This window comes from Phyllobates terribilis, unplaced genomic scaffold (assembly GCF_046119375.1).
Source record: "Phyllobates terribilis strain yellow unplaced genomic scaffold, ASM4611937v1 Scaffold_4__5_contigs__length_816908805, whole genome shotgun sequence".
Lineage (NCBI taxonomy): Eukaryota > Metazoa > Chordata > Amphibia > Anura > Dendrobatidae > Phyllobates > Phyllobates terribilis.
The window spans coordinates 603335234-603347871 of NW_027362764.1; the positions used below are offsets into that span (position 1 = coordinate 603335234).

Below are 12638 nucleotides of genomic sequence, written 5' to 3' on the forward strand. Positions count from 1 at the left end.
CTCCTCCTCTACTTCCTCCACCTCCTCTTGTGCCACCACCTGACTCCGAATTCTGTTTAACATGTGCTCCAGCATGTAAATCACCGGAATAGTCATGCTGATAATGGCATCGTCAGCACTAAACATCTTCGTCGCCATTTCAAAACTGTGCAGAAGGGTGCATAGGTCCCTGATCTGAGACCACTCCTCCAGCGTGATTTGCCCCACCTCTGGATCTCGTTGGCCCAGGCTATACGTCAGAACGTATTGCACCAGGGCTTGTCGGTGCTGCCACAGTCGCTGCAACATGTGCAGAGTTGAATTCCACCGGGTAGGCACATCGCATTTTAGCCGGTGAAGTGGCAGGCCCAACGACTTCTGTAGAGATGTAAGTCGCTGAGCTGCGGGATGCGAACGGCGGAAGTGAGCACACAGCGACCGTGCCCTCTGCAGAAGGCCATCTAGTCTGGGATAGTGGGCTAAAAATTGCTGGACAACCAGGTTCAACACGTGAGCCATACAAGGCACGTGTGTGACATTGCCCCGGCGAAGGGCCGCACCCAGGTTTGCAGCATTGTCGCACACGGCCTTCCCTGGTTTCAGGTCCAGTGGAGACAACCATTCATGAAATTGGTTCTCCAGAGCTGACCACAACTCCTCAGCTGTGTGACTCACATTTCCCAGACATTTCAATGTAAAAACCGCCTGATGACGTTGAGCCCTACTGCCAGCATAGTAAGGAGGTGTGCAGGATCCCTTCTGCGCAGTTAGAAAGCTTGTGGCATGACCAGACAGGCTTTGGGTGCAGGTGGAAGACCGAGAGGAGGTTGAGGAGGCAGAAGCAGTGGAGGAACTTTGACATAAAGAGGATTGACGCACAACTCGTGGGGACGGCAAGACTTGGACAGCAGCCCCTTGTCCTGCTGTCACCATAGTTACCCAGTGCCCAGTCAGCGACATGTAACGCCCCTGTCCATGCCTACTCGTCCAAGTGTCTGTGGTGAAATGCACCCTGTCACACACAGAGTTTCTCAAAGAAGCGGTGATGTTGTGTGCGACATGCTGGTGGAGCGCAGGCACACCTTTCTTTGAGAAGTAGTGCCGACTGGGCATCTGGTACTGGGGCACTGCGACGGACATAAGGTCTCGAAAATCCTCTGTGTCCACCAGGCGGAAAGGCAGCATTTCTGTAGCCAAGAGCTTGCAGATGGTGAAATTCAACCTCTTAGCTTTCTCATGGCTAGGAGGAAATGGTCTTTTACTTGTCCACATCTGAGGGACCGAGGGCTGGCTATTGTGCTTAGACGGGGTTGATAAGGGTGTCCCCGGCAAACTGCCGGTCTGTGAGGAAGATGCAGGCGGACATGTTAGGTTGCCTTGATCCAAAGGTGGTGCTATCGATGTCGGACAGCGCTCAACACCAGCTGGTGTTACCACCTCCAAAGAAAATGATGACCTGCCAATCACGCTGGCTGTTGCGGGTAAAGAGGTGGCAGGTCTGCGCCCCAAAACAGGTGTGACTGCTGTCCCCCCAGTCACAGAAGATGAAGAGGCCGCGGATGCACAAGATATGGCAGACGGTGGTTGGCCCGGCCGGCTAGGCCGCATTGTAGCACACTGAGCTTCCCACTGCAACTTATGCTTCATGTCCATGTGCCGGTTCATGCATGAAGTACTCAAACTATGTATTTTTTGGCCTCTACTTAGCTTTTGCTGACAAATGTTACAGATAACACGAGTTGGGTCATCTTTATCGATCTGAAAAAATGCCCAGGCTATGCAAGGCTTAGCACCCATGCGACCTGAAGAGCCAACACGACTTGTGGTGAGAGGCAGAGTTGTGTTTGAGGATGCAGTTGTTGACGTGCTTCCAGTACTACGTCTCTGTCCAGGAAGGCGCAACCTGACCTCGTCGTCACTAGCATCTTCCTCCACCTCCTCTGCTGACCTCATCTCTTGGCTGACTGTGGGTTGACAGTAAGTGGGATCTCCAACTTCATCATCATCACCCTGTGCGTTATCACACCCGTCGTCCTCAGAGCCAACCTGTTCCTGCCCTGACAAAAAACTAAAGTTGTCGCTCCAATCAGGTATTTGAGTCTTATCATCGTCTTCCTCATTGTCTCCACCAACAGGAGTTACAGTTTGGGAATGAGGGTCTACATTATGGTCAGAACCTTCTGCGTCTGGTCCTGGATCCGACTCATAAAGATTCTGGGCATCAGTGCAGATCATTTCCTCGTCTGGATTCACAGAAGCGCTGGAGTCGACCTCTGATTCCCAGGCTATAGTATGAGTAAACAGCTCTGCAGACTCAACCATCTGTTCTACCTCATACTCAGACGGGCAGCTGGAGATTTGGGAGCTGTGAGGAAGCAAGTGCGATTGGGGTGACACCTTTGAGGACTGGAGTATTTGTGATGTTGAAGTTGATGTGGAGGAGAGCCCACTTAAAGGAGCACTTGATATCCGTTGAAGCACCTGCTGTTTTCGTGCCTCATCTGGAATTTGTAGTGATTGGCGTGGCCGTAAGAAAGGGATCTTATCACATTGTCCGCAAAAAGAAGTAGACATTTTAGTTTGGCTGGAAGATGGTCTTTCTTCTGCAGATGTTACTGTTGCTTTAACACCTACCCCACGGACACAACCTTTTTTCCCCTTCCCAACACGCCTATTCCCCTTTCCACCAGCAGCAGGCCTTTTTCTACTCATTTTGGTGGTTAACTAATTCACAACTCTGGAGTTGTTTGCACAAAAAAACAATGGATGGGAACCGAGCAGAGCTGAGTGGCCAAACTGTGGTATTAGGCCAAAACTATTGGCTGGGTTAGATGCAGAAAAAAATTATATTCAATTTGCAACCTGATGGAGGTCAGTATAGATGGACTAATAGAACAAGTCCCACACACAGCTAGAAGCCCAAATATTTTTTCAGAGGTAGATGCAGAAAAAATTTTTATTCAGTTTGCAACCTGATGGAGGTCTGTATAGATGGATTAATAGAACAAGTCCCACACACAGCTACAAGCCCAATATTTTTTCAGAGGCAGATGCAGAAAAAATATATATTCAGTTTGCAACCTGATGGAGGTCAGTATAGATGAACTAATAGAGAAAGTCCCACACACTGCTAGAAGGCCAAATATTTTTTCAGAGCTGGATGCAGACAAAAAATTATTTTGAATTTGCAACCTGATGGAGGTCAGTATAGGTGGACTAATAGAACAAGTCCCACACACTGCTAGAAGGCCAAATATTTTTTCAGAGCTAGATGCAGAAAAAAATTATATTCAGTTTGCAACCTGATGGAGGTCTGTATAGATGGATTAATAGAACAAGTCCCACACACAGCTAGAAGCCCAAATATTTTTTCAGAGGTAGATGCAGATAAAAATTATTTTTAATTTGCAACCTGATGGAGGTCAGTATAGATGGACTAATAGAGAAAGTCCCACACACTGCTAGAAGGCCAAATAATTTTTCAGAGCTAGATGCAGATAAAAATTATTTTTAATTTTCAACCTGATGGAGGTCAGTATAGATGGACTAATAGAGAAAGTCCCACACACTGCTAGAAGGCCAAATATTTTTTCAGAGCTAGATGCAGATAAAAATTATATTCAATTTGCAACCTGATGGAGGTCAGTATAGATGGACTAATAGAACAAGTCCCACACACAGCTAGAAGCCCAAATATTTTTTCAGAGGTACTGTAGATGCAGATAAAAATTATTTTTAATTTGCAACCTGATGGAGGTCAATATAGATGGACTAATACAACAAGTCCCACACACAGCTAGAAGCCCAATATTTTTTCAGAGGTAGATGCAGAAAAAAATATATTCAGTTTGCAACCTGATGGAGGTCAGTATAGATGGAGTAATAGAACAAGTCCCACACACAGCTAGAAGCCCAAATATTTTTTCAGAGGTAGATGCAGATAAAAATTATTTTTAATTTGCAACCTGATGGAGGTCAGTATAGATGGACTAATAGAGAAAGTCCCACACACTGCTAGAAGGCCAAATATTTTTTCAGAGCTAGATGCAGATAAAAACTATATTCAATTTGCAACCTGATGGAGGTCAGTATAGATGGACTAATAGAACAAGTCCCACACACTGCTAGAAGCCCAAATATTTTTTCAGAGCAACTGTAGATGCAGATAAAAATTATTTTTAATTTGCAACCTGATGGAGGTCAGTATAGATGGACTAATAGAGAAAGTCCCACACACTGCTAGAAGGCCAAATATTTTTTCAGAGCTAGATGCAGAAAAAAATTATATTCAGTTTGCAACCTGTTGGAGGTCAGTATAGATGGACTAATAGAGAAAGTCCCACACACTGCTAGAAGGCCACATATTTTTTCAGAGGTAGATGCAGAAAAAAATATATTTAGTTTGCAACCTGATGGAGGTCTGTATAGATGGATTAATAGAACAAGTCCCACACACAGCTAGAAGCCCAATATTTTTTCAGAGGTAGATGCAGAAAAAAATATATTCAGTTTTCAACCTGATGGAGGTCAGTATAGATGGACTAATACAACAAGTCCCACACACAGCTAGAAGCCCAATATTTTTTCAGAGGTAGATGCAGAAAAAAATATATTCAGTTTGCAACCTGATGGAGGTCTGTATAGATGGATTAATAGAACAAGTCCCACACACAGCTAGAAGCCCAATATTTTTTCAGACGTAGATGCAGAAAAAAATATATTCAGTTTGCAACCTGTTGGAGGTCAGTATAGATGGATTAATAGAACAAGTCCCACACACAGCTAGAAGCCCAATATTTTTTCAGAGCTAGATGCAGAAAAAAATTATATTCAATTTGCAACCTGATGGAGGTCAGTATAGATGGACTAATAGAATGATGCTATGCCCAAAAGATTTTACTTCACTAGGTGCAGTAAAAAAATTGGTATTCTATACACAGGTGGTATATCTTGCAACACAGATAGGCTACTCCACTGACTAACACACTCTGCAATAGGCCAAAAAGGATTAGCTTTGCTAGATTCAGCCAAATGCTGTGAAAAAAACTTGCACAGCACTGGCACAGACCTGCCTGGCAAAAACTGATAGGAACTGATGTAACCTAGTCCTGAAAAGGACTCCAATTACAATTAGTCTTTACTCCCACAATCTATCTATTTAAGAGCACAGACCTGCCTGATAAAAGTCGTAGGAAATGCTGTAACCTAGTCCTTAAAAGGACTGCAATCACAACTATTCCCTACTCCCAAGCTATCTGTAGATTTGTGCGAAAATTGGCTTGAAATTAACAAGGTATAGCGCACACAGCAACAGCGGTGCCGTCTAACACGCAGCTGCAGCAGTGAGAAAATGGTGGCGATGGGGAAAATGGCTTGGTCTTATAGGGCAAGGACATGTGACATACACTGCCAATGACACATGCCCTTGCTTGTGTGAAAAAAAGCACTTTGCTCCGTGTGTGCGCTGCTGATAGGCTGACAGATTGCACCTCCCCACTGCAAATGCGGGAAAGAGAAAAAAAAATGGAGATCTTCATTATTCCTGCAGAGATCCATCCCCTGCCCCTCCCCCCACCCCGCTGTACACTCAAACTGCGTATTAACATTAATTTTCATCATTACTGAGAAAAAATCCAGTTATGATTTTGGTGCACGAACAGTTATCGAACATAACCTCGAACAGCCGAATTTTTCTCAAATTGTTCGTGTTCGCCGAACGGCTCGAACATCGCCCAAAACAGCTCGAATTTGAGATTGGCGAACAGTTCGAGTAGAACAACGCTCATCTCTATTTATTAACTATTTTGTCTGACATATCGCTCTGATTTAAGGGCATACAAATTAAAATTTTGAAAATTGCAAAATTTTTCACCAAATTTCCATTTTTTTCACAAATAAACCCAAGAGTTATCGAACAAATTTTACCACTATCATGAAGTACAATATGTCACGAAATAACAGTCTCAGAATCAGGGGGATCCATTGGAGCGTTCCAGAGTAATTACCTCATAAAGTGACAGTGGTCAGAATTGTAAAAATTGGCCTGGTCATTAATGTGCAAACCACCCTCGGGGGTAAAGGGGTTAATATCTAACATGCTAAAGCCCCCATACACAATAGATAGCTATCAGCAGAACAATTGTTGGGTAGTCAGCTAAGGGTATGTTCAAACGGGGCATTTTTGACGGGAATAAAACACAGCGTTTTACAGTTCCATCAAAGTGAATGAGATTTCTGAAATCTTATGCACAGGCTGCTTATTTTTTTATTGCAAATTTGAACAATCAAAGTGTTTATTTTTTTCAAATCTACTGCATATTTTTTTTCATCAATTCAAATGAATGGCAAAAAACGTAAGTAAAAACGCATAAAAAAATGGCAATTGTGAACATAACCTAACTCCCCTGACTCCCCCCATACACAGGAGCACTAGACTCGGCCGACCTCTTCTGTGTTCCCTATTAGAGAGCAGCTACCAGCTTCTGGAGAATAAAAGGATCAGCAGTCTAAAATCATACATGTCGGATCCTTCACTTCTGTAAAATCTGCTTTTGGGGTGGACAGCTGGGTGGCACCCGTACTATCAGAATGTTATATGATCCTGCTGATTTCATACAGGGGCAACAAAAAGCACTAGTCAGCCTGAAGTCCTCTTTTTTATGTTATGCTACATGCTGAAATATCACTCTATGTTTGTTCTGTCGGCTAGTAAAGTCAGCCCCTTTCATGATTGTATTTTACCTCTGGTGCCCCTTAGTTTTATCAAGACAAAAGTTGTGACTACCATTGTTAATGTCACTTTTCACGGTATAAATGCAACAATCCTTTATCGAAAGACAGAAAAAGGAACAAGACGTGGACTTACAGCTTTGTAGGTCCTCTTCTGGCCTGCATGCTTCCTGATCTGTTCTCCATTAGGGCCTGTTTCCACATGCATTGAATAAATAATGTCAAAGAAATCTTCCACCACGGCCACTCTTCTCAACGACAACTTTTCCTCAATGCCCACGCCATCCTAAGACAGAAAGAAAAATGTAGGTTCAGCAGAAGGAAGATGTATGGTTACAAGGTACAAGAAAACTAACAGTACACTTCAATTTAATCCAGTGCTATGGACTGTACAGAGAGTAGATAGAAAACCACGTATATATTATGTCCGCTTATCTGCAAGCTAGTCTTGTAGCATAGACGAAACTGTGCAGAGGAGCAAAAAACAATATGGATCTTTAGTGTTTGCTGATCTTTATACTTTGCACTGTTTGATGTATGTCACTTTTCTGCTATGGAGAGTACACAGAGCTAAAGCCCGACAATATCTGCATGATCAAGGTCCTTCCAAAGTGTCTATAAATTTTTTTTACTGTGAAATGTAAAAATCATAATTATGCTATTCTACAAACATGCCCCTTTGAACATGCACCTATGAACATGTGCATGTGGACATGCACCTTTGAACAAAAGTGAACTGCTAGGTCTTAGGAAGAAACGCTCTGCAACCTCTCCCTTCCCACAGTAAAGTAAAGGTATGGAGACTCACACAGGCAAGATGTAAAAAAAGATAAAGGTTTTCGACCTTAAAAAAGTATTTAAAGTTAATATCCTTCACGCAGAGGTGTTTTACTTCTATATAGGTAACTTCTGCCTCTAGGCACAATTAGGGGTAAAATACAAACTGAGCTTTACTTATGCTCCCTGGGTCCAGCGTTGTGTCTCCGCCGCTGTCCCGTTCTCTGTTGCTTGGCTGCAGCAGTGATCTCACGTGAACAGCTCTGCAGCCAATCACTGAGCTCAGAGGCTCGTAGCGTCTACATCATCAGTACCCTTGAGTTCAATAATGGGCTGCAGTGCTGTAGAAGTGACATTACCGCTGCAGCCAATCAACAGAAATTGGGGTAGTGGTGAAGACACAGCTCTGGACTCACAGAGGGAAGTAATGCAAAGTTTGTTTTTTACACCTAAATGTGTTTGCGGGCACAATTTTACACAAGTTTACATTCAACAATCCCAATTTTCCCCAGATCCATTACACCAGAGCTGCCCACTGATGGCCTTGGCTCAGTAGTGTACAAAGGTACCATTCATCTAAAGTTGATCTAAATGATTGATATTAGCCAAAATGATCATTTGTCAAGTAGCACACTGCCATTGTCTGGAAGGAAGCAACCGTGTATAAAATTTTTGTTTGATAGTCCGTCGTCCGAGAAAGAACTTTTCCAGAATAATTCCAGGAAAGATTACGTTCGCTTGGCATCACTGAACTTGTATGGCCTGTCTGAACAGACAATATAAGTGTGTAAGATCGTAACCAGAACACCGTCTAAAGGATATTCAGCTATCAACCTACTATCTGATGTGTGTGGTCATCATGAAGGCATGTAGTATACATTTATTTCCTTTTACAGGTAGCCAATTTGTTGTGTCATTTAATATTAATTGTAATACCTACCAATTAATTGTGAACAAGACTTCCATAAATATTAGTTGCAATCTAACAGCACTATGAGAAGTTTCAGTGGAAATTGAAGTTTCTTATGACAGAATACGTTAACTATGGTGCAACGTGTGGTATAACAACATATCTGCCCACATTGTTTTTCCATTAAGTAATAATGTCCATATGTCCATAGTATGCTGAGAAGTCTAACAAAACTAGGTTAACATACACATCTGGGCTAGCAAAATAACTCGATTTAATCAATGAAATAACATCATTTTCTTTTGATGGTTTTATTAGGTAATTTCCTTTCTGTTTCTCCCATTGCCTGAGGAATTATTAAGTTAAGTAGTCTTTTGACCTTTTTATTGAGAGTGATTTGTGGATACTGTAGTGTATGTAATGGATGTTTAATCTGTAGATAATAGCTTATAACTATAACTATATCCACATTTCTAGAACTTGTAGAATAACTTGATTTTTTTTTATATAAAAATGTTTTCATCTAAAGTTTGATTGAAGTCACAAACAGAATGTAATCTATTATTCCTGTTCAAAGGCTCCTATTATATACTTTGGCATACATTTAGTTGTGAAGGCTAATAATATTTCATTTCCAGAACACAACCTGAAATTGGTATTGTTACAGTGCTTCCCATAAACCTTACAATTCTATTTCCCCTCTTACCGATTACATTTACATTACTTAATCATCCTGCTGTAAAATTAGGTTAACGAAAGTAGGCTGAAGTCTAAGCTTAGAATAATATCATTCTGTAGATGATTGTAGTTAAGTTTATGGCAGCCTAAAGTCTGTGAATGGACCTAACAGAGGTGTAGCCAAGCTTTATTAACATACAGTTCAAATAATTTGTTGGCTGCCCTAGTCTGGTATCTAAATACTCTGGTCAAGGCAGAGTGACTTTTATATACTCCACAGCCAACCAAAACCCAACGGTATATGCCCCACTAACCCCCAATTAGCTTTGCCCCTATGTACAGTACAGACCAAAAGTTTGGACACACCTTCTCATTTAAAGATTTTTCTGTATTTTCATGACTATGAAAATTGTACATTCCCACTGAAGGCATCAAAACTATGAATTAACACATGTGGAATTATATACTTAACAAAAAAGTGTGAAACAACTGAAAATATGTCTTATATTCTAGGTTCTTCAAAGTAGCCACCTTTTGCTTTGATGACTGCTTTGCACACTCTTGGCATTCTCTTGATGATTGTACAATTTTCATAGTTATGAAAATACAGAAAAATCTTTAAATGAGGTGTGTCCAAACTTTTGGTCTGTACTGTAGATGACCAGCATAGCCAAGTATGCAAAATTCATACAATGTCTTACTAAAATTACAGGATTTCACTGATGCAACCTTAAAGGTGATGTTGAATCTTCTATCTTCAGGAGTGTGTTGGACTCAAGCCTACGACTTCCTGCTTGCTGTTGGACGGGCATTGCTAATGATTGTCCAGAGGCATAATTGAGCCTCTGGTCAAAACTGTACACTCTACTATGCTGCAAGCATTGGCAGCTTTACTTCTGTGGCACTGGAGGAGTTCAGGGACCAGGATCCAGCGATCTGGGTAGTTGCAGAGCAGTGCTTGTAAGCTCTATAGCTCTAGTGCGCTCCTTAGGCCACAGCCCACTATCAGTATTTGGTCAGTATTTTTTCTCAGGAGTGGGAGATAAAACCAGGAGTGGGTGATAAATGCAGAATTGGTGACTTGTTTCTATTATACATTTTCTCTGATTGTTCCTCACCTGGTTTTGTCTCCCACTCTTGATAAAAAATATTGACCAAATACTGGTAGTGGGGCCATGGCCTTAGCTAGATGGCCAACCACCTCTGATAGACTGCAGCAGTGGCCGATATACTAAGCGCTAAACTATAGATTAAAAATTAGGTACATTTCGAAGTTAATTTTTTTTTACAAGTATTTGGCAACTTAACTATTTAAGCAGATGAGACAACACCTTTCATTTTTCCCAATAGAAAAAAAGTTACAAGTGAACTTGTCACCGTCCCAAATCATCTGACAGCGTCCAACTTTCTGTCTACAGGAAAACATTGAAGATTCATTGTGGGTTTACTGTTATTTCAAGAAATACATGAGAAGAAGAAGTCATCAGCGTCAGTGATAGAGAGGCAGAAACAAAGAGATGCTGTGTGTCTCTGTAGCTGCTCCCTCCTCCTCTCCTTTCCATAGATTTCTATGGGCAGGAACTGTAACCCAATCTCTTTATGAAGATGAAAGCCACTCCCTTCTTCCTATTGTTCACCAATGTATCATTTAATTCAGAGAGTCATTGGTGTAGGGGAATGAGAAGAACTGACTGATAAGTGGAGAAAGAGGTAATTCTCTAGATTAAAATATTTCACAAAGTTTTCTTATACTACTGATTTATGGAAAGCTCTTCTTATTTGTCGGTACACTTTAATTAGGAAAGGAGACTAAACTGCTGCTGTTGCATCTTAGCTAGGTGAGAATAAAAAGATTGGGCACGTTGAAATTCAACCTACCAAAATGCTCTTTTTTCCTGACATCAGCTAGTGGGTGAATATCAAGAAAGACACCGCCATACAAATGAATTCTGCAACTTGAACCAGTGCTTTAATTTAGTTTCTTGTAATGATTTAAAAGCTACTAGAGATAGAACTTAACTGAAGTATTGTAGAATGGATAAGAATTTGATAGACTGATTTGTAGAAAATATATATAGAATATATTCACTGTGATATCCATGAGTTTCACTGGTTGCGCAAATCTAAGATATCCAATGGATGGTACTGTAAGTGTAGTTCCATACCAAAACTTCCATGTATAGATCACTATGTAATTTTACATGAGTTTATTAATATGAAACAATATTTTATCGTGAAAACGTATAACCAAATAAAAGTTAGCAGTAAATTAAAACTCTCCATAGACTTCTATGAGCAGAAGCTATAACCTGATCTCTCAGTGAAGCTGAAAGTCGATCTTTTCTCTGACTCCTATGTACCAATTTTATCAGTGAATTAAGAGTGAATCATTGGTGCAGGAAGCAGGGAATGGAGAAAAGTGTGTGATAATAGGAGAACAAGGTATTTTTCTGTAATAAGATATACCTTGCAACTAGGTCCACACTAGGCTATGAGCATGGACCTAGTTCCCTTTCCACCTACAAGTTATACCTTGACCACATAACAGTCCTTCAATTATATTACATGTCTATCTTCTTATATGGATATACATAGTAAATAATACAACAAAATAAAACTTTATTGCATATAATAATGCCAAACAACCCAGACAAGACCAACTAGCACGGGTTACTTTTTAAGTAATGTCCTTCCCACCCCAGATCCTGGGAGAGGATCACTGCGCCATAGTAACAAGGTGTAAGTTGCAGATGTTGCTATGGCAATCTGTTTCTTCCATGGAACACTGATGTGAAGGACACCATGGGCTCAGACAGAACAGAGCATCCTTCCTTTGCATATATAATATAAAGAGTGAAAATTAAAAGTCCATTTTGTATATATTTCGTGAAGGGTCCACAAAATTTAGCACCACAGACTGATTTTATTGTGATCTTCACAATATTCTGAAAATATTTCCCTACCATAAAGTAAGATATAAACATAGTAGCCAATATCAGCATGAATCACAATAAATACTGAATACACAGCGTATCTGCAGGATAATCGCAGCATAATGTCGTTTTTCTAGATGCAGTTAGTTTTGGGAAAGTGTTTTAAAACATATACTATTAATAGTAGTAAATATCTATGTACTAAATACAGAATCAGAAGATTTCCAGCAGACAGCCACAGTCTACCAAAGAGCGTGTCCTTAGTTATAGCTTATAGAGAAGGTTCCAGGGTTCCCAAGCAGAAACCGTTGCAGATTTCCGCTTTCAGCAGAATAATCCGCACTCAGACACTGTGGGAGAATGAACTGTTTTACTTGGGACATACAGGATTCATTATCTTCATCGGTACAAGATGTAAGATACAAGACAAGAACTGACAAACAAAACTAAGAGGTCATACAGTACATTTGAGAGAGGAACTACATGCACATAAACTATTACAGTTAACACAGCGCCAATTCTGCATGATGAAGCTATTTATTTCAAACAGCCCATATAATATTCTTGCACAGGGGCCCTCTTTCGTCTGTCTGGCTGTTGTTATTACACCAACTAAGACTCCCCTTCCTTTA

General features: G+C 40.9%; 1 protein-coding gene across 5 annotated transcripts in view; it reads right to left on the bottom strand.

The window, feature by feature from the left end:
* The window catches only part of NOL4 (nucleolar protein 4), a 406127-nt gene that overhangs the window by 224914 nt on the left and 168575 nt on the right, over positions 1-12638 (bottom strand). For all 5 annotated transcript variants that reach the window (XM_073679225.1, XM_073679222.1, XM_073679220.1 and 2 more), the window contains exon 2: positions 6845-6994. In XM_073679225.1, the coding sequence (XP_073535326.1) occupies positions 6845-6916 (72 nt within the window). In that variant the 5' untranslated portion in view covers positions 6917-6994. The remainder of the gene's footprint in view (positions 1-6844; positions 6995-12638) is intronic.